Raw genomic sequence first — 23276 nt, forward strand, 5'->3', positions numbered from 1 at the left:
GATCTTGGTTTGGCTCTGGTCTCTCAAACACACAGATATCAGACTCCCAATCTCCAAACTCTGGCTCAAACTCCCAGACTTGCAGACATCAGGCCTCAACCTTCAATCTCTGGCCAGGACTCACTGTCTGCTTGCTGACCTCTGGACTTCGATCTTCAGCTTCAGCCTCCAGACCACTGACCTCTTGATATCAACCCCAGGACTTGATAATCACAAGTTTGACCTTTGGGCCTCAACGGACCCAATTTCCGTGATTGTTGACTTTTGATCACAGACGTTCGGAGGTGGAGGTGGGGGGGGGAGAATGGTGAAGGGTTCACCAGCCCTCATAACTCCCTGCCCATACATGCTTCCAACTTGAAATCTAGCAACTTGGGTATTAGTACCTGTCGAACCTGATCTGACCCAACCTCTGGATCACTGACTTTTGACCATAGAGCGTTCCAACCTAAACTCGGAAAACTGGCTCATACCCCTGACTCTTCATTCTCCCTCATCCCTACTGAACCTCTAAATCCTGACGCTATCTCCAAGCTATCTACAAACCCATCCTCTGCTGAAATCCTCAGTCACCTCTCTGCTACTTAAACAACTGTCTGTTCCACCGTCCTACTTGCTGATTACCAGTAGCTCCTGCTACAAGTGCTCTTCAGCTTTTAAATATTAGTACAGTATTCATTTTCCAAGTCCTTCCCTGGCCTTGGACAACTGCTATTCCTTCCCTTCAACCTTATACAATCTTGCAATCTCAAAATTCCTGATCATCTCTGAACTTAGCATCCACCAGTCCTCTAATCTCTGGAATTTCCTCCTGGAATCTTTCTTTCTTTGACGTTCTCCAACAGATTTACCTCTGTGATCCTGCTGATATATGTGATTTATTATTACAAATATCAGTGCCATAGTTTGTCACTGATTCTATTGTATTTCTTTGTTCCACTGTGAATGACTGCAAGAAAATGAATCTCAGGTTAGTATAGATGTACTATGATAATAAATTTACTTTGAACTCACTGTCTTAATTTGCCAGTATTTTTGTCAACACTCCTATTAAATTCTTCAGAATATCATTCCCAGTACATTCATTGGGATAGCACTCCTGCTCTGATTCATCAGCCTTTAATTTTGATTCATATGGAGAAAAGGAGTAGGATGAGATGGAAATGTTGTGCACAAGCCCCATGCCAAGAAGAACATGGAGAGAGTCCATGAAGGTGAACACCCATCAATCTTAACAGCACTGGCTGTTTAGGCCTGTTGGGCCCTGCTACTCTGGTTCTGCGTTCAGACTTCAAACATTGCAGACTGTGGAAACCTCACACATATTTTGTATATCACAGTAGTAATGTGATCAGAACATAGCTGTCCATTTTTAAATGGGTCCCATTGAGCGGTGGTAGAATCATCCATCAAACTGACATGAGCCAAACATAACCGTTGTGATGGCAACCGTTGGTGAGGTCACTTTGGTAAAACAACCTCCCACACACCATTCTTGTAGATTGACACTAGAATGTGATTTGCGACTTAAACTCCCATTAATTTCTTTTTAAAATATGGCAAAACAAAGTAAAAATGTGATAAATCAATTTGAATTTACTTAAATCTTATATCCGTCCCACAATATGAGGGAGTAAAAATCATTGCGTAATGACTGCTGCAATGTACAGACATGAATTTATAAGTCTAATGGCTGGTAGAATGAAGCTGTCCCGTAACTTGTTGGCCCTGGCTTTAATGCTGCAGTAGTATTTGTCAGACGGAAGCAGCTGAAACAGTCTATGGTTGGGGTGACTGGTGTCCCCAATGAGATTCCCAGCCTTCTTTACGTACCTGCTGCTGTAAATGTCCTCAGTGGAGGGAAGTTTGCACCCATAGATGCTCTGGACTGTCCGTACCACTCTCTGCAGTGCCCAGCGATCGAGGTTGGTGCAGTTCCCATACCTGGTGGTGATACAGCCAGTCAGGATACTCTCAATGGTGCCCCTGTAGGAGGTCTTGAGGATTTGGTTACCCATGCCGAACTTCTTCGTTCATCTGAGGTGAAAGAGACGCTATTGTGCTTTTTTTTTGCCACACAGCAGTGTGTACAGTCCAGGTGAGATCTTCAGTGATGTGTATACCGAGGAGCTTGAAACTACTCACTCTCTCAACTATAGTCCCATTGATGTTGATCAGGGCGAGCCTGTTTCCGTTCCTCCTGTAATCCACGATCAGCTATTTTGTTCTTTGGACATTGAGGGACAGGTTGTTATCTTGGCACCATTGTGTCATGGTGTTATCCTCTCCTCTGTTGGCTGTCTCATCGCTACTAGAAATAATTTCACAGTACTTCTTGTGTTTTTGTTTTTGATAGGTAACCGGAACATTGGAGACACCAGGGTAAGTACATAATATCTCTCCAATATTTAAAAGGCACATGTATTAAATTGTAATAACTGCAGAATTAAAATTGAAATCATAATGTAAACAGACTGCAATTTAATTCAACTAATGTCCTGTTATGTTTTCCATGCACATTATTTTTATCTTGAAACAATGCATAATTTCACCAGTTGCAAAGCATGTTTAACGGTAATATCAGCTGATGGCATCTGAAGCGTTAAGTGTTTAAGTACCGAGGTTACTAATAAGGCCTTGAGACTAAGGGAAGAATTAGGCCATTCAGCCCATTGAGTCTGCCTCACTGTTCACCATGGTTGACTTCTTTTCCATCTCATTGGAAGATTGTGAGTAGTTTTGGTCCCTAAATCTCCGAAAACATCCAGGAATGTAAGGGTTAAAATGTGAGGCTAATTTGATGACTCTGGTCCTGTGCTTAATGGGGTTTAGAAGAATGAGGGGAGATCTCATTGAAGCCTGCTGAATATTGAAAGGCCCAGGTATAGTGGATGTGGAGAGGATATTTCCTATATTGTAATTGGGGAGTCTAAGACCAGAGGGCATAGCCTCAGAACAGTGGGACATCCCTTTAACAGAAATGAGGAGAAATTTCTTTAGCCAGACGGTAATCTGTAGAGGCAAGTCATTGAGGATATTTAAAATGAAGGTTGATTAGTAAGGACGTCAAATGTTACAGAGAGAAGGCAGAAGAAAGGGGCTAAGAGGGAAAATAAATAGCCATGATCAAAGGCTTGATGGACATAGGAAATTCTGTTCTTGTGTCTTATGGTGTTATAGAAACTAGTTGAGATGATGTGATGTGTCTGTTGTAGAGGGGAGGAGTAATGGCGTGGTGTAATGTTGAGGAGTCAGTGCTGCACAGTGTGGTTGGCAGAACCAGGGCTGATGAGGAAGAGTAGGGATGATAAGACAGGATGCTTTTCTTCGGCAGTTTAACGGGGGCACAACTGCGCAAGCGCGTGTAAGTCGGACCGTGAGGCACCGGGAGTATTTAAAGAGAAAAGTTAGACGGAGCAGGCGACGGAGTAGAGGGAGACAGAGTAGGAAGGCTTTGTCTCGAGAGGCTTCGGCGAGCAGAGGCTGAGGACGAGCTTCACTCCAAGTGAGGTCAGGCCGGGTAAGTTCCTTTCAAAGGAGAAAGTTTCAAAAGTTGAGGCAAGTATTGGGTAGGTCATGGCAGCTGAGATCGGCCCCGTGGTTTGTTCATCCTGCAGCATGTGGGAAATCAGGGATACTTCCCGTGTCCCTGACGACTATGTGTGCAGGAAGTGTGTCCAGCTGCAGCTTCTGGCAGACCGCATTGAGCGTCTGGAGCTGCGATTGGATTCATACTGGAGCCTCCGCGATGCTGAGAAAGTCGTGAATAGCACGTTCAGTGAGTTAGCCACACCGCAGGTAAAGGCTACACAGGCAGAAAGGGAAGGGGTGGCCACTAGACAGCATAGCAGTAGGCAGGTAGTGCAGGAGTCCCCTGAGGTCATCTCCCTCCTAAGCAGGTATAGTGTTTTGGATACTGTTGGGGGAGATGTCTCATCAGGGGAAATCAGCAGCAGCCGAGTTCATTGCATCATGGGTGGCTCTGCGGCACAGGAGGGAAGGAAAAGGATTGGGAGAGCCATAGTGATAGGGGATTCAATTGTAAGGGGAATAGATAGGCATTTCTGAGGCCACAAACGAGACTCCAGGATGGTATGTTGCCTCCCCGGTGCAAGGGTCAAGGATGTCTCTGAGCGGCTGCAGGACATTCTGGAATGGGAGGGTGAACAGCCAGTGGTCGTGGTGCACATAGGTACCAACGATATAGGTAAAAAATGGGATGAGGTCTGTTACGTACCCCGTAACTGGGTCACTTACCAGCAAAGATAGAGAGGTCCGTTGAAGTCTGATGGTACTATTTTAACAATATTTATTGGTAAAAATACACAAAAATAATATCAATGCAAACATACAGATACTATACGTCGTCAATACTAGATCTAAAAGTGCGGGTATAATAATAATCAATAAGAAATAGCTCTATCGTTGTCTAGGGTATAATGTATTGTCCGATGGAAATATAAAAGGCACTCGTTCATTCAGGCTGCAGCCTTTGGTTGGAGTCAAAAGACAGATTTTTAGAACTTGCCAGCTTTTCCTTTTTATGATGTCGATCCTTCCAGAGTTCCGTTGGTGTTGGTTCCTCCTTTTAGCTAAAGCCGTTCTTCCGTGGTAAGGCCCATCAATTCCGAGGCAAATGGAAAAGGACGCACGCGGGCCCCCCACCGGCTGTCGCTTTTTAACGCTGTCACAGGATTTCTAGCGTTTCTCCTGGTGCGTCTGAAGGGGTTGTTCCCCAGACCCTCTTTTATCCTTACTCACGGGGTCTCAGATGTCAGTCAGGTTGGGATGATGCAATCCCTCAACCAGCCCACTCTGGTCATTCCCTGAGGGCTTCAAGGAATAGTACAGTACTCAATACACAATTCCGTCTCCAAGAGACAATGGCCGGTATCCGTGCCTTTGTATCGCGAAGGCCAGGACACATTCCAAACGTCTCTCTCTCATTTCCTGGGTCCCCTGACCTGAATTAATAGCGATCTTGCGATTCTCAAAAAGGAGGGGGCTACTTTGTACCCTTCGGCCCCTCAGAGTTGTGGCACTTTCGTAACACCCCCTTTCTTCAAAGCGTTTTTACCATCGGTGAAAACGAAGTAATACAGAGTCTTACAGGATTTTAGAATCTAACACAATACAAAAGGTTTTTTTTTCTACAGAGTAATACAGTTATACATTCAATTCAGCATCTAAACAGTTAACGATTACATTGTCACTTCCTTTAATATCTTAACATCTTGTACCTTACTAAAGTCTTGTAGCATCAGACTCCAATTTAATAACCACCTATTTTTATTCCTTTTTCTTCAGCAAACAAAAACTAAAGAGTTGTGATCTTAACTTACGTGTATACTACAAAAGTTTGTGCAAATACTAATCTTTATGTTACTTTCAAACTTAACAGTCAGTCTTCCATGGGGGTTGTCTTTATTATTCACATGCTTTGTCGAAATCCCTTAAAACCGGCTTCTGCTATTTAAAAATGGCATCCCATTAACCCTCTCCTCTTTTCCAGTTAATTCCCACGTGGTGAGCTTGTGCACCATGGCGAAATAGGCTTTCGCCCGCTCCTTTCATAGGATTTATTTTATCAACAATGTGTTCCAAACTTAGACCATTTTCCGAATTTCCACACAATTCTTTAATTTTAAGCAAGGTGCTAGTTTTCTCTTCAGGATCCTTCAGGCTATTAGTTCTCAATGCCAGCGATCCCTCTTTGTTCAAACAGCATTTCGAATTCTGCTGTTCCACACCACTCTCTTGAATAACAATAGCGTGTGGGGCAACTTTACCTTCCAACTCAATCTGTAATTGATTCACAGGCACCGTGGTACCAAGCCATTGCCTCTGTAGCCTGGTTACTGCTTCTGACATCAATCCAGACTTTAAATTTTCTTCATTCAATTTGGGAACTACACTTTTCCCTTTTCCTTCAATAATAATATTCACCTCACCACCTTTTATCTCCTCACTAACTTAACACACCTTCGAGCACAAACAACTGGGAACTCTCACTTCCCACTATTACCAAGGTTAACCCTTTCTTCACTGAACCAAGTCCATCTGACCCACAAGGACTGCATTCCTTTTCAACTGAATCAAATACCTGAGACTTTTTCTGAGCTCCATTACTAGGTTCAGTACCATGTGCATCCACATCTTGGACACACTCCAACGGGACATTTGCCTCTTCCAGGCTTTCAATACCCGTACCCTTTTCAAATTCTAAATTCCCTTGATCCTCCCAGCTACTCTCTGGGCAACTCCCTTCCGGAGTAAACTCAACCCCGCGAGCTGAAACAACCTCATCTGCCAACCCAGCAGACTTCTTCAAGGTAATGGCATCCTTTTCATCTAGGACTGCCCTTATTTCATTATCGGGAACACCTTTAGAATTTTCAACTTCTTCAAACAGTTCTGCCAACCCAGACAGATCATCCATGTCCAACTCTGGACCTTTTAACAGCCTTAGCTGTTTCTCATCTTTATTTCGTGCCTCTATAACTTTTCTCCTCGCTAAGGGCAGGTCTACCTCCTCTCCCTTACTCTCTTTCACTTTACTACTCTCCGGTTTACCACCCTCTAAACCCTCGTGGTACAGGGTCGGTAAAAACGTCTCGGCCAAATCGATACTGGCCGGATTTAAACTGCTCTCTGTCTCAGCTGCCTTTCTCGACATGCTGCGAGTGATCGAGCATGCGGGATAGATCTTGGAATCTAGGAGCGGGACCTCCACCGGCTGTCTCGTCAGCTTCATTGCTGACCAAACCTTACCACCGGCTAAATCATTACCCAGAAGGACGTCCGCGTCAGTTCTCGGGAATTCTGATCGCACCCCTATTTCAACTGGTCCAGATACCAGCTCACAATTTATAATGATCCTATGCAAGGGCACCGTTTCTGTCCCTTTTCCTATTTCCTTCAAAGCTACCATTCCCGTCTTGCGACCAAAATCCAGTACCTTACTGCTAATCAATGACAGTTCAGCTCCTGTGTCTCTCCAGATCCGCACGGGAACTGGTGGGTCTCCCTCTCTCACAGACACAGTTCCATTTGACATACATGTCTCGGACCCTTCTCATACTCTGTCTACCTGGGGCTCTCTGGTCAATTTACTGATCATCACGGCACATCCTATAGGGACTGTTGCTTTCCATTTTCCTGTCTCCTTCCTCAGAGCAAGGCACCTAGAGGCAATATGTCTCCCCTTTCCACAATTAAAACAGGTCAAGCCAGGAAATCTCTTGCCGTCTTGCCTCTCCTCCTCAATCTTACCACTAGCTCCCGGCAGGACCTCTGCCTCAGCCGGCGGGCTTTCTCTATCGTTCCCACGGTCTCTCTGGTAACTTTTATTCGAGGAAAACTTTGTCTTGTGGGTTAGGGCATATTCATCTGCAAACCTAGCAAATTCTGAGATGGACTTATTCAGCTTCTCATTCAAATACATCCGGATATCCTCTGAAACACAACCTTTAAATTCCTCAATCAGAATTAACTCCCTGAGACGCCAAAAATCCTCTTCCACTATTTCTGCTGTACACCAACGGTCCAAGAGCACACCCTTCTCATAGGCAAACTCGGTATATGTCTGATTCCACCCTTTCTTTAAATTTCTGAACTTTTGTCTATACGCTTCAGGTACCAATTCGTAGGTCCGGAGAATGGCCTCCTTTACTTTGTCATCATTCTCCGCCTCTTCCTCCTCCATGGACAACGCCGCATATGCCCGTTGTGCCTTCCCTTTTAACACACTTTGTAACAACGCCACCCACTGCTCTTTGGGCCACTTCTGATTCACTGCCACCTTTTCAAAAAGCAAGAAATAACTATCAACATCCGTCTCCTCGAACAGAGGTACTACCCTCAACTCCCGACTAACATTAAACCGCTCCTCTCGGTCTGACCCTTGAGCTCTTCGCTCTTACCTTAACTTCTCCATATCCAAGTCATGTTGCCTCTGTTTCTCTGCCTCCCTCTCCTTCTCGGCTCTCTCCCTCTCCTTCTCGGCTCTCTCCCTCTCTTTTTCAGCTGCTTCCAGCTGTTTTAACTGAATTTCATGCTCTCTTTGTTTCTCAGCTCTGTCCTGCTCTCTCTTCACCTCCAACTCCTTTAGCTGGAGCACATGCTCCCTTTGTTTCTCGGCTCTTTCCTGCTCTTTCTCAGCTGCTTCCAACTGCTTTAATTTAATTTCATGTTCCAACCTTAATTTCTCCAACTCTAACTGAGCCATCCCACTGGCTGGTACCTTTTCAGGGATATTTTCCAATACCTCAGCTGAAAACACATTTTTCACAATATAATGCTGAGTTATGGCCCTCCGCACCTCCCGCTTTTTCATCGACAACCTCACCTCTGCGAGGTTTAGTCCCTTTGCAATATTTATTAATTCCGACTTTGTGGCCGCCTCTAACGCCTCCAGATTCGGGTTTTCTATAAATTCACCCACGTCCATCTTTGCTGGTTTCCCGTCTGGTTACCCGCGTACCAGATCCAAGTTTGGACTTACAAGCCCGATTCACTGGCCCCCCAATTTGGTATCAAATCCCGAGACGAGAACCCCAAGTTGTTACTTACCCCGTAACTGGGTCACTTACCAGCAAAGATTGAAAGGTCCGTTGAAGTCTGATGGTAATATTTTAACAATATTTATTGGTAAAAATACACAAAAATAATATCAATGCAAACATACAGATACTATACGTCGTCAATACTAGATCTAAAAGTGCGGGTATAATAATAATCAATAAGAAATAGCTCTATCGTTGTCTAGGGGATAATGTATTGTCCGATGGAAATATAAAAGTCACTCGTTCATTCAGGCTGCAGCCTTTGGTTGGAGTCAATAGACAGATTTTTAGAACTTGCCAGCTTTTCCTTTTTATGATGTCGATCCTTCCAGAGTTCCGTTGGTGTTGGTTTCTCCTTTTAGCTAAAGCCGTTCTTCCGTGGTAAGGCCCATCAATTCTGAGGCAAATGGAAAAGGACGCACGCAGGCCCCCCACCGGCTGTCGCTATTAAACGCTGTCACAGGATTTCTAGCGTTTCTCCTGGTGCGTCTGAAGGGGTTGTTCCCCAGACCCTCTTTTATCCTTACTCACGGGGTCTCAGATGTCAATCAGGTTGGGATGATGCAATCCCTCAACCAGCCCACTCTGGTCATTCCCTGAGGGCTTCAAGGAATAGTACTGTACTCAATACACAATTCCGTCTCCAAGAGACAGTGGCCGTTATCAGTGGCTTTGTATCGCGGAGGCCAGGACACATTCCAAACGTCTCTCTCTCATTTCCTGGGTCCCCTGACCTGAATTAATAGCGATCTTGCGATTCTCAAAAAGGAGGGGGCTACTTTGTACCCTTCGGCCCCTCAGAGTTGTGGCACTTTCGTAACAGGTCCTACAAGGTGAATTTAGGGAGTTAGGAGATAAACTAAAAAGTAGGACCACAAAGGTAATTATCTCTGGATTACTACCAGTGCCACGTGCTAGCCAGAATAGAAATAGGGGGATATTTCAGATGAATACGTGGCTTGAAAAATGGTGCAAGGGGGAGGGATTCAAATTTCTGGGGCATTGAAACCAGCTCTGGGGGAGGTGGGACCGGTATAAACAGGACGATCTGCACCTGGGCTGGACTGGAACCAATGTCCTGGGGGAGCGTTTGCTACTGTTGTTCAGGAGGATTTAAACTAATGTGGCCAGGGGATGGGAACAAGGGCAGAGAGACAGAGGGGTGTAAAATGAGGGTAGAAGCAAAAAGTAGTAAGGTGAAAAGTAAAAGTGGCAGGCAGGCAAATCCAGGGCAAAAAGCAAAAAGGGCCACTTTTCAACGTAATTGTATAAAGGCAAGGAGTGTTGTAAAAACAAGCCTGAAGGCTTTGTGTGTCAATGCGAGGAACATTCGTAACAAGGTGGATGAATTGAATGTGCAGATAGTTATTAATGAATATGATATAGTTGGGATCACAGGAGACATGGCTCCAGGGTGACCAAGGATGGGAGCTCAACATCCAGGGATATTCAATATTCAGGAGCGATAGACAGGAAAGAAAAGGAGGTGGGGTAGCATTGCTGGTTAGAGAGGAGATTAACGCAATAGAAAGGAAGGACATTAGCCTGGAGGATGTGGAATCGATATGGGTAGAGCTGCATAACACTAAGGGGCAGAAAATGCTGGTGGGAGTTGTGTACAGGCCACCTAACAGTAATAGTGAGGTTGGGGATGGCATTAAACAGGAAATTAGAAATGCGTGCAGTAAAGGAACAGTAGTTATAATGGGTGACTTCAATCTACATATAGATTGGGTGAACCAAATTGGTAAGGGTGCTGAGGAAGAGGATTTCTTGGAATGTATGCGGGATGGTTTTCTGAACCAACATGTCGAGGAACCAACTAGAGAGCAGGCCATTCTAGATTGGGTATTGAGCAATGAGGAAGGGTTAGTTAGCAATCTTGTCGTGTGAGGCCCCTTGGGTAAGAGTGACCATAATATGGTGGAATTCTTCATTAAGATAGAGAAAGACATAGTTAATTCAGAAACAAAATTTCTGAACTTAATGAAGGGTAACTTTGAAGGTATGAGACGTGAATTAGCTAAGATAGACTGGCAAATGATACTTAAAGGGTTGACGGTGGACATGCAATGGCAAGCATTTAAAGATCGCATGGATGAACTACAACAATTGTTCATCACAGTTTGGCAAAAGAATAAACCGGGGAAGGTAGTGCACCCGTGGCTGACAAGGGAAATTAGGGATAGTATCAAGTCCAAAGAAGAAACATATAAATTAGCAAAAAAAGCGGCACACCTGAGGACTGGGAGAAATTCAGAGACCAGCAGAGGAGGACAAAGGGCTTAATTAGGAAAGGGAAAAAGATTATGAGAGAAAGCTGGCAGGGAACATAAAAACTGACTGTAAAAGCTTTTATAGATATGTGAAAATAAAAAGATTGGTCAAGACAACTGTAGGTCCCTTACAGTCAGAAACAGGTGAATTGATCATAGGGAACAAGGACATGGCAGACCAGTTGAATAACTACTTTGGTTCTGTCTTCACATAAATAACATAAATGACATAAATAACATAAACGACATAAATAATCTTCCGGAAATAGTAGGGGACCGAGGGTCTAGTGAGATGGAGGAACTGAGGGAAATACATGTTAGTAGGGAAGTGGTGTTAGGTAAATTGAAGGGATTAAAGGCAGATAAATCCCCAGGGCCAGATGGTCTGCATCCCAGATTGCTTAAGGAAGTAGCCCAAGAAATAGTGGATGCATTAGTGATAATTTTTCAAAACTCCTTAGATTCTGGATTAGTTCCTGAGGATTGGAGGGTGGCTAATGTAACCCCACTTTTTAAAAAAGGAGGGAGAGAAAAACCGAGGAATTATAGACCGGTGAGTCTGACATCGGTGGTGGGGAAAATGCTAGAGTCGGTTATCAAAGATGTGATAACAGCACATTTGGAAAGAGGTGAAATCATTGGACAAAGTCAGCATGGATTTGTGAAAGGAAAATCATGTCTGACGAATCTTATAGAATTTTTTGAAGATGTAGCTAGTAGAGTGGATAGGGGAGAGCCAGTGGATGTGGTATATTTAGATTTTCAAAAGGCTTTTGACAAGGTCCCACACAGGAGATTAGTGTGCAAACTTAAAGCACACGGTATTGGGGGTATGGTATTGATGTGGATAGAGAATTGGTTGGCAGACAGGAAGCAAAGAATGGGAGTAAACGGGACCTTTTCAGAATGGCAAGCAGTGACTAGTGGGGTACCGCAAGGCTCAGTGCTGGGACCCCAGTTGTTTACAATATATATCAATGATTTAGACGAGGGAATTAAATGCAGCATCTCCAAGTTTGCGGATGACACGAAGCTGGGCGGCAGTGTTAGCTGTGAGGAGGATGCCAAGAGGATGCAGGGTGACTTGGATAGGTTAGGTGAGTGGGCAAATTCATGGCAGATGTAATTTAATGTGGATAAATGTGAGGTTATCCACTTTGGTTGCAAGATCAGGAAAACAGATTATTATCTGAACGGTGGCCGATTAGGAAAAGGGGAGGTGCAACGAGACCTGGGTGTCATTGTACACCAGTCATTGAAGGTGGGCATGCAGGCACAGCAGGCGGTGAAAAAGGCAAATGGTTTGTTGGCATTCATAGCAAAAGGATTTGAGTACAGGAGCAGGGTGGTTCTACTGCAGTTGTACAAGGTCTTGATGAGATCGCACCTAGAGTATTGTGTGCAGTTTTGGTCCCCTAATCTGAGGAAAGACATTCTTGCCATAGAGAGAGTACAAAGAAGGTTCACCAGATTGATTCCTGGGATGGCAGGACTTGCATATGAAGAAAGACTGGATCGACTAGGGTTATACTCACTGGAATTTTGAAGATTGAGGGGGGATCTTATTGAAACATATAAAATTCTAAAGGGATTAGACAGGCTAGATGCAGGAAGATCGTTTCTGATGTTGGGGAAGTCCAGAACGAGGGGTCACAGTTTAAGGATAAAGGGGAAGCCTTTTAGGACCGAGATGAGGAAAAACTTCTTCACACATGGAGTGGTGAATCTGTGAAATTCTCTGCCACAGGAAACAGTTGAGGCTGGTTCATTGGCTATATTTAAGAGGAAGTTAGATATGGCCCTTGTGGCTAAAGGGATCAAGGGGTATGGAGAGAAAGCAGGTACAGGGTTCTGAGTTGGATGATCAGCCATGATCATACTGAATAGTGGTGCAGGCTCGAAGGGCCGAATGGCCTACTCCTGCACCTATTTTCTATGTTTCTATGTAAGATGTCACTGGTGATATTGAATGATAGATATTTCTGTTTTGGGCTGGTGAAGTCCCAGATAAACATGATGAGAATGTGGGACAACACTGGGAGTCTAATGTGAAAATGGAGAGTGACATGGAAGGTGATTTGAGAAGATCATGGAAGTTGTTTTGACTGTCAGTTGCTTCAGGAGGGTTTGTCTCTACTAATGGAGCAGTAATAAATATCACAGTAATCGAGGCTGATTTAACGATGATACCATGAAGAAATATCTTTCATAGTTCAGCTGATGGAGGAAGGCAGAGATGTTAGTAGCCAATGGGCCTGCAGGTGACCAAAGATGAAATGAGAGTTCTGCCCACGTTGGGAATCACAGAGTCCTTGTGCCATTTATGATATTGATTAGAGTCAGTGTAGGACATCATAAGGGAAATATCATGTTACATTCATTCTCATAGACAGAATGACAAAACAGTGACAAATCAAATAACACTTGCAAGATGTGATTTTCTAAACTGATGATTATAATAATTTGTTTACCTCTGCAGTATCACAATGGAGCTGAGAAGGAGCCTCTCAGAGACGAGGAAAGGGCAGAGTAAAGTGGGAGAAGTAAGTACATTCAAGCAACCTCTCATATTTTTCACACAGCTAATTTGGTATGTTTTGCAGTTTTTATATTGTATCTGGCTCACGTCAGCTTGCAGTGGCTGTAGTAAGTCTGTATCTTAACTGAAATGTTCACATACAGGCAGGTGATTTTTGACCAACCGGTCTACTGGAGAAGGAAATGCTCAGTTTAGAACATTACTCAGCTCAAACCTTTTCTCTATGTCAGGTTCTCTCCTTTTTGAAAGCTGAATAATTCATCCCAAAAGCGATGCGGTTTTGAGAGGCCTAGAATGCAAGAGCAAGGACGTGATGCTGAGAATTTATAAGGCATTGGTCAGACTGCACTCTCTCTCAATCTTAAAAATACCCAAGAACTCTGCCTCCACACTGGGCCGCGAGGAAACAATATGATTTGGCGATATGAAACGATGAGTCAGCTGCACCTTTCCTCATTCCCTGTCACGCCCACTATTGAACTTGAACACACACGAGGTCATCAGTCACCTAAACGCAGTGATACCCCAGTGCCAGGGATCACTGGTTGGCTTCGGGTAACTGGCTACCTCGCGCAGCCCGTGAGAAGTGCTGTTGTTACTGGCCTGGGATGCGGACAGATGGGTGTCGCCTTTAAACCTGTTTAGCACACTGGATGTTCGTGGGGAACCCGGTGCTAAAATATTCGCAGACAAACTAATTCGGGCTCAGGGTTTCGTAAGTAGCAGAGCAGCTACCTCACTGCGATCTACTGAAAGTCATCCCTCGAGCCAAACTTTTGTCAGCCGATAGATGCTACCTACCTATAAGGGGGGGGTGGGGGGTGGGCTTGCGCCCTGTGGCACTGTCACTTGCTCGGTCTTTGCGGACTGCGACCACCGTGGCCCTGGCACGGGGACATCCGACCCTTACCTTGTCCTCTCACCCCACCCACGACCAGCCGCACCTGGCCAAGGTATCTGGTAGCAGGCGGTCGGGAAGCTGGAGGTCGGGCCCGGAGGCTGTCTAATGAGGCAATGAAGCCCTCAAAACTACTTCAATACCTTGAGTCCAAGCACCCTGCACTTAAAGCAAACCCGTTGAGTTTTTTTGAGCGGAGAAAACGTGAGTAAGTGGGACAGGAGCAAGTGCTGAGAGCCACGAAAACTAAATTGCGGAATAGACTGGACATAAGGAATCCCCTTCAAGTATCGCTGTCTCCCATCACCCCTCGATGGGACCGTCTTGTTGCAGGGAAACAAGCCCAGGGCTCCCACTGATTCAGCAATACAGTATTGGTGTGTTGCAATGATTTTATATGTTCAAACGAGGAAAATATGCACTGAGTGTTTAATATCCAAACGTTACTTAAAATGTTATGAACCCTTTTGTGGGATTCCTAAGGTCACAGGACTTATGACTAAACCATAACACCTTGTGAAATGCCTCCTGCAATTTCCAACTACAACTTCTCTTCTGATTTTGCTCCACCCGTCTCTGGTTGAGAATTTTTTCAAATTCCTAGATGAATTCTATGTCAGTGGTGGACACTCTTTTGGAGAGGGTTCTTGGGGACAGGATTTTAGAGTATTTGGAAACAAATAGACTTATTAGGGATTGTCAGAATGGTTTTCTGAGGGCCCGCTCATTCCTCACAAGCCTGACTGAGATTTTGAGGAAGTGACAAAACAAATTGATGAAGGTAGAGCACTGTTGTGGACTTTCAGTAATGCTTTAGACAAGATTCTCCATGTTAGGCTCATCCAGATAGCCATGGGACATGGGATTCATGGAAACTTGGCTGCATGGATTCAGAATAGGCATGTCCACAGAAGGCAGAGAGTTGTAGTAGATGGAATGTATTCTGCCCAGTGGTTGGTGACCAGCATTGTTGTGCAGAGATTCCCTACAATTTGTGTTTTTATAAATGACTTGGGTAAGAAAGGGAAGAAGTGAATTAGTAAGTTTGCAGATGACATGAAGGCTGGCGGTGTTCTGGATGGTGTCAAAGGTTGATGTAGGTTATAAAGGGATGTGAAGTTGGGTGGAGAAGTGCCGGATGAAGTTCAATCAAGGGAAGTATGAAATGATACACTTTGGAACATTGAACTTGAAGGCATTCCTTCTTCTTATTGGGCCGTTAGTTCCCAGTAGAGCATAGACCGTGAAAACCCTCCCTTGGAATTCATCAATGTTTCTGTAATCTATTGTATTCACTGTATAGGGGATTGGCCTATACAGCTTCACCCTGTTGGCCAGCCTTACCCATTTCCAACTCTCACAATGGGTTGGACTTTCAGAGGCTACTTGAAGACACAGTACAAGGTTATTGACAGGGTTCTTAGCAGTGTGGAGGAACAGAAGGATCTTGGGGTCCAGATCCATAGATCCCTCAAAGTTGTAGCTCAAGTTGATAGGTTGATTAAGAAGTCCTGTGGTATGCTGGCTTTCAGTGGTAGGGAGATTGAGTTCAAGAGCCACAAGATAATGTTGCAGCTCTCTAAAACTAGTTCGAGCACACTTGAAGTATTGTGCTCAGTTCTGATTGTCTCATTATAGGGAGGGTGTGGAAGCTTTAGAGAGGGTGCCAAGGAGGTTGTCACTATTTCCCTTCAAGGAGCCTTGCTGAACTTGCTTGTTTAAATTATGATGTTTCTACTGTACTGCTATTTCATCCTTAATTAAGTAATTTTGACATTATTTGCAAAACCAGTTTGTCTCCCTCTCTGTTGACAGTCCTTTGGTTCTTCTTCAGAACTTAAGGATTTATGGGAGATCTATAAACAGCACATCCACTATACAATAGCCACAACTTTTCAGACCAAGGATACAAGCCATCGGGGTCTTGTCTGTCTGTGTGCTCAATAGTTTGCCCTTATGTCTCCCGCTGATGGTGATGATTTTTAAATCCTCAAAGGCATTATACAATAGTAATGGGACTTTCATCATATTTTCTATTTTACTATAAAGCCATATACAAAATGAGATCATAAGACAAAGTGGCAGCATTAGGCCCATCGAGTCTGCTGTGTCATTCCATCCTGGTTGATTTATTATCCTTCCCAAGCCCATTCTTCATCCTACTCCTCATAACCTTTGAAACCCTTACTAATCATGAACCCATCAACCTCCGCTTCAAATATACTCAGTGACTTGGCCTGCACAGCGATCTGTGCAATGAATTCCACAGATTCATCATGTAAAATCTGTTTAATTCCTTTGCTGTTTCTTCACTGCCCATCACTGTTTTTTCTGGTCTCATTTTCTAACTACTGTCTGTTCACTTGAACCACTGTCTTCTTTTTGTATACCTTTGCTATTATATTCCTCAATAATTTGCCCTCAGTTTATTTTTTATTGCCAATGTCATCATCCTTTGCTGGATTCTGCATTTATCCCAATCTTCAGGTCTACCAATAATTTTTGCTTCCTTGTGCGTTTCTTCCTCCAACTTAACATTCTCCTGAAAATTGTTGGTCAGTCATATTCCATTTAGCTCTTCCTTAGAATCTGTCCTTATTGGGAACATTGTAATGTGTATGTTATGCATCAGCCCATTATAATCAACGTGCACAAAATTCATGGGACAACCAGAGAAAGGATTGTCCAAAGCTGTGCAGATTGAAGTCCATCGGAGTTGACATTGACAGACAGACAGACATACTTTATTGATCCCGAGGGAAATTGGGTTTCGTTACAATCGCACCAACCAAGAATAGTGTAGAGATATAGCAATATAAAACCTTAAGTAATTTAATAATAATAATAAGTAAATTATGACAAGTGGAAATAAGTCCAGGACCAGCCTATTGGCTCAGGGTGTCTGACACTCCGAGGGAGGAGTTGTAAAGTTTGATGGCCACAGGCAGGAATGACTTCCTATGACGCTCAGTGTTGCATCTCGGTGGAATGAGTCTCTGGCTGAATGTACTCCTATGCCTAACCAGTACATTATGGAGTGGATGGGAGACATTGTCCAAGATGGCATGCAACTTGGACAGCATCCTCTTTTCCGACACCACTGTCAGAGAGTCCAGTTCCACCCCCACAACATCACTGGCCTTACGAATGAGTTTGTTGATTCTGTTGGTGTCTGCTACCCTCAGCCTGCTGCCCCAGCACTCAACAGCAAACATGATAGCACTGGCCACCACAGACTCATAGAACATCCTCAGCATCGTCCGGCAAATGTTAAAGGACCTCAGTCTCCTCAGCAAGTAGAGACGGCTCTGCCCCTTCTTGTAGACAGCCTCAGTGTTCTTTGACCAGTCCAGTTTATTGTCAATTCGTATCCCCAGGTATTTGTAATCCTCCACCATGTCCACACCGACCCCTTGGATGGAAACAGGGGTCACCGGTGCCTCAGCCCTCCTCAGGTCCACCACCAGCTCCTTAGTCTTTTTCACATGAAGCTGCAGATGGTTCTGCTCACACCATGTGACAAAGTTTCCCACCGTAGCCCTGTACTCAGCCTCATCTCCCTTGCTGATGCATCCAACTATGGCAGAGTCATCAGAAAACTTCTGAAGATGGCAAGACTCTGCGCGGTAGTTGAAGTCCGAGGTGTAGATGGTGAAGAGAAAGGGAGACAGGACAGTCCCCTGTGGAGCCCCAGTGTTGCTGACCACTCTGTCTGACACACAGTGTTGCAAGCGCACGTACTGTGGTCTGCCAGTCAGGTAATCAATAATCCATGACACCAGGGAAGCATCCACCTGCATCACTGTCAGCTTCTCACCCAGCAGAGCAGGGTGGATGGTGTTGAACGCACTGGAGAAGTCAAAAAACATGACCCTCACAGTGCTCGCAGGCTTGTCCAGGTGGGCGTAGACACGGTTCAGCAGGTAGATGATGGCATCCTCAACTCCTAGTCGGGGCTGGTAGGTGAACTGGAGGGGGTCTAAGTGTGGCCTAACCATCGGCCGGAGCTGCTCTAGAACAAGTCTCTCCAGGGTCTTCATGATGTGGGAGGTCAATGCCACCGGTCTGTAGCCGTTGGAGCCACTGGGGCGTGGCGTCTTCGGTACAGGGACGAGGCAGGACGTCTTCCACAGCACAGGAACCCTCTGGAGACTCAGGCTCAGGTTGAAGACATGGTGTAGTACTCCACATAGCTGGGGGGCACAGGCTTTGAGCACCCTGGGGCTGACACCATCCGGGCCTGCAGCCTTGCTTGGGTGGAGACGTTTCAGCTGTCTTCTCAACTGTTCAGCTGTGAAGCCCACCGTGGAGGTTTCAGGTGGGGGAGTGGTGTCGTCATGAGAGGAGGGTGGGGGGCTGTGAGGAGGGGTAGGAGGGGAGAGTGGAGTGTATGTTGGTTGAGGGCCGACAACAGATTAATCGTGGGGGATGGGCAGGGGCCACTGTGTCAAATCTGTTGAAGAACAGGTTAAGTTCGTTGGCCCTGTCCACACTGCCTTCAGCTCCTCTGTTGCTAGTTTGCTGGAACCCAGTGATGGTCCTCATCCCACTCCAGACCTCTCTCATGTTGTTCTGCTGGAGTTTCCACTCAAGCTTCCTCCTATACCTGTCTGTAGCCTCCCTGATCTTGGCTTTCAGGTCCCTCTGTATTGTCCTCAGCTCCTCCCTATTTCCATCTCTAAACGCCCTCTTTTTAGCGTTCAGGATGTCCTTAATGTCCTTTGTTACCCATGGCTTGTTATTTAAATAACAAAGGACAGTTCTTATTGGAACATTGCAGTGAATGTATTGGCCTTCACTGGACCAATAAAACAGAAAATGCTGGAAAACTCTGCTGGTGAACAATATCTGTGTAAAGAGAGACAGTTAATGTGTTAATGAGAAACTGTTAACACTTCATCAACATGTTAATACACTCAAAATGCTGGGAACTCAGCAGGTCCAACAGCATATATGAAAATGAATAAACCCAGGATACAATCTCCACTCAAAATGTTGACAGTTTGTTCATTTACATAGATGCTCCCTAACCTGGTGAAATCCTCTAGTATTTTGTGTGTGTTTCTCTGGATTTCCAGCATCTGCAGAATCTCGTGTGTTACCAACATGTTAACCCTGTATCCATGGATGCTGCTATCTGCCAAGTGTTTCTCGCAATTTGTGCTTTTGTTTCCAGATATTCAGCATCTGCAATTTGTTTTATTTTGGACATTATGTTTATTTAAAGCTTCAGATATGAATCCACAGTTTGACATTACTTTTTCAGAATATTCGCAGTATCTGACATATGACATTTATTTGCAGATTATCAGAAATAACTTGAAATGGACTATAATTCCAATCCAACCTCCAAGATGGCTCAAATGTTTCATTCTCTGTGAAAAATCCTGACTTCACATAATGTACAGAATCCATTGTGCACCAAACTTGGAATTGTAAATAATCAGCTTCAAATAACCAGTTGCAAATGTCTAAGCACTCACATGAACCAAGAACATTTATTTTAAGTGAGTATCAGGAAGAATTTCGATGGACATGTAAAAAGGAAGAAGATGGTTTTGATGTTTCAATGTACATGTGACAACTAAAGCTAATCTTTAAAATCCGAAGCACGAAGGACAATATATCAGAGAAATTCACATGACGACATGGAGACTATTTGGAGGATTCATTGGTTTTAGAGGAAGGGGCTGCAGATATCATGTACCTATTGACTGAAAATTTTCTAAGCTTACTAAATCCAGGAGTTTATTAGGGATTGGAAAATCCCAGATTCCATTGTGTGTTATGATACAGATGACCACAAGAATTTTGTCTCAGCAAAGGTGACATTCACAGGTGTTCTGTTACGTGGTACATTTTGGTCCAATTAAGCAGTTGCCCCAATTCATCAGACTTTCATGGAAGTACCGGTAGTTAAAAAGTTGTAAAAAAAAAAGACTGCCAGAGTCCTGAAGAAAAACTGGATTAATACCATCCACAAACCCACAAGGAAACTAAAATCACAGTTTATGCACATCAGAGATGATCTGAGACTCGGGATAATTGCGGATGTGGAACCGGTGGAATACTTCGTACTTACCTTTTCTCTACATTACAGCGTGGATTACAGTGATCTCTCTCCCATCGTTTATTACGTGGATCACTGAACTTTTCTACTTTACCATTTTAAGACTTTAATAACTATTCCTAAGCTATATACACGCCTAACACTGTTAACTTTTGTTTATCTCGGTTAAATTTCTATATACTGTGTATGTACTACTAAAGGTAGTGGTTTTAACATTAAGACCTGACTCAGTGTATAATCTATTGCTGCTGGTACGTAACAAGGTCTAGACACAGGCATCATTCCTGATGAAAATCGCAGAGTTTGTCATCGATACATCGGTTATAATTGAACCCCGTACCTGGCTAGAAGCCTGAGAAGAGTTTGTTCATGACATTGTGGTTATTGTGAAAGTGTATTGATTCACCAGCTGTCTATATTTGTATGTATGATTACAAAAACTCAATATGTTTTGAGTTTACCGCAGAATGTCTCTTTGGTGTTTCCTGCTCCATGCCCCTTCTCTTCCCCTTTTCCCAACCGTGATTCCTCTCTCCCCACTCCCTTCCCACTCTCAGGGGGAGAAGATTCTGCAGGTGTAAATACGATCTGGCACTTCCCCATGCATTAGAGTAAGGGATCTTGAAGGATATAAAAAGGGGCAATTTTGTTGTGCCAGTGGGAATATTAAGATGGGTTGTGACTTATTCGAAGAGCTGGATATAGAGACAAGGACAACAAGAGGGAGACAAAAAGTTGTCGGACACTTGTAGTGCTTTCTATCACTATGTTGTGTGGTTTGAATCAGTGATTGGTTTTGTCTTTTTTACTACTTATTGGCAATCATTAATAATTGCCAATAAGTAAACTTTAATACATTGTTCATCACATGACATAGAAGCTCTATTTTTACGAAATAACAAAGACTGAAAATGTAGCACATTTATTTTATGATACAAACATAGATAATATGTAACATTGAGCATTGAACCATTGTGTAGAATAGATGTTATGAAATGGAAGATTAATGTAGGGGTCCATCACAGGAAGGAAAATTAAATACCAAGTACACTGGACAACGAAGATTTTATTTATTTATCTATCTATCTATCTATTTACACACACAAACAGACAGTCCTATGTAGTCTAATCTGCAGTCTAATGTAGCTTTCTCTGGTTTTTTTTACGTAGTTCAGTCTAGTTTTTGTACTGTGTCATATAGGACTATGGTCCTGAAAAATGTCTCATTTTTACGATGTACTGTACCAACAATTACGGTTGAAATGACAATAAAAGTGACTTGACTTGACTTGATTGCTTCCTCAATACTTTATCATGTATCTTTTGGATCTTGGGCTGCTGATCATGAAAATCATCACAAAGTTTCTCTGTCATGCACCTTTTTCTTAAAAATCGACTATATTTATATCAATTCATAATTCAACAGAATAATTGATGCCAACAGTAAGGAAGGCATTATTTGTTGGTCTACAAATTAAACAGGTCACCAATGACAGGAAATTTGAAGAACGTCTAGTGGGACCGGATAAAATCGCCAGGAATGCTTTCAAGCATGTTGAAAATTTCCTTGGCCACTACAGAGCACCAGACTGTGCAACTGGTCGACAACATGCTTCAAGCACACAAAACCATGAGTGTAACATGTCACTCAATTCATTTTTGCATTCTCATTTAGACTTCTTCCTTGCAAATCTTGTTCCGGTCAGTAATGAGCTTGGGGGAAGGGTTTCACCGGAACATTGCAGTCATGGGGGATAAACAGTATCAGGGCAACTGGAATCCATCAATGCTGGCTGATTATTGTTGGACACTTCAGCAAGAAAGCTCAGACACTGAGTACCAAGTGCAAATAGTCAATAAAATGTTTTTAGCCGAGTCGAACTATTGCAAAGAGTCAGCACCACTGTGATAAAACACATTATATTCAATAAATGCTAGTTTCTTGTTTAGCCAAATTCCTACATGATACAAGTAATCTGAAATTATATTTGTTTCCAGCTTCAAGCAGTCAATCATAAACAAAATTAAAATAACAATTCTGAAGAAGTAACACTTCCAAAGAAATTTGTTGTCCAGTATAAGCTGAGAGGGCCTCCAAGAAAACAATGTGCTTCAAGCATACAAAGAGTGCTTGGGGTTACACGAAGCAAATGCTTTGATAGCATCAGTTAACACTTAACGCCACATTTCACTTTCTGTTTTGATGTGAATTGCTCTGCAACTTTCTGCAGTTTTATTCCATTTAGATAATGCCCTTTTGTTCCACCTTCCAAAATGAACAAGTTCACTTTTCCTAATTATCCTGCCTTTCACAATTTCTCTATAAACTCTTACTACCCTTATTACATGTGATTCCTTAATTAATCCAATCTAATGAATAAAGTCATTTTAATATCAACCAGGTTCAGTCTCAGCCTCATTTCAGCCGTCACAGCACGTGATCGCAGGGGAAAGAACCAGGAGAAGAGGGACATTTGGTGGAGATTGAAGAGTGAATCAGGGAGTCACAGAGAAAACAGCCCCTTTGGAATTCTGAAAGAGGAGATGAAGATGTATCTGATGGTTACAACATGTGGAAAGTGTTGGGATTACAGACCATTATCCATTGAATGTAAAGGGTAGGGATTTATCGGCAGTGCTTCTGATGGGCCGGCCTTAAGCAGGAGTCACCCACAGACTGATCAGTGGACCTGAAACCTGAGCTGAATGTTTTAATCTGTGGAAATAGGGTTAGTTGTGTTGTTTCATTGTATGTTGACTGTACTTCCTATTGACTGCTGGATATTGTTTCCACCTTCACTCAGCTCAGTCTCTTCAAAACTTCAGTGACTGGATTCTAGTTCATTTGTTTTCATTTTTAAAATCTTTTTATTGATACATAATCTACAGCTATAAAATGATACAAAACCTCAACAGATTAATATATATA

The 23276-nt window shown here is 43.5% G+C and overlaps 1 protein-coding gene across 1 annotated transcript in view; it reads left to right on the forward strand.

The window, feature by feature from the left end:
* The window catches only part of LOC140718519 (tumor necrosis factor receptor superfamily member 3-like), a 110247-nt gene extending 88612 nt beyond the window's left edge, over positions 1 to 21635 (forward strand). Inside the window, exons 12-14 of the mRNA XM_073032473.1 lie at positions 2357 to 2382; positions 13320 to 13383; positions 19582 to 21635. Of these exons, the coding sequence (XP_072888574.1) occupies positions 2357 to 2382; positions 13320 to 13373 (80 nt within the window). The 3' untranslated portion in view covers positions 13374 to 13383; positions 19582 to 21635. The remainder of the gene's footprint in view (positions 1 to 2356; positions 2383 to 13319; positions 13384 to 19581) is intronic.
* The last annotated feature ends 1641 nt before the right edge of the window (positions 21636 to 23276 follow it).

This window comes from Hemitrygon akajei, chromosome 29 (assembly GCF_048418815.1).
Source record: "Hemitrygon akajei chromosome 29, sHemAka1.3, whole genome shotgun sequence".
Lineage (NCBI taxonomy): Eukaryota > Metazoa > Chordata > Chondrichthyes > Myliobatiformes > Dasyatidae > Hemitrygon > Hemitrygon akajei.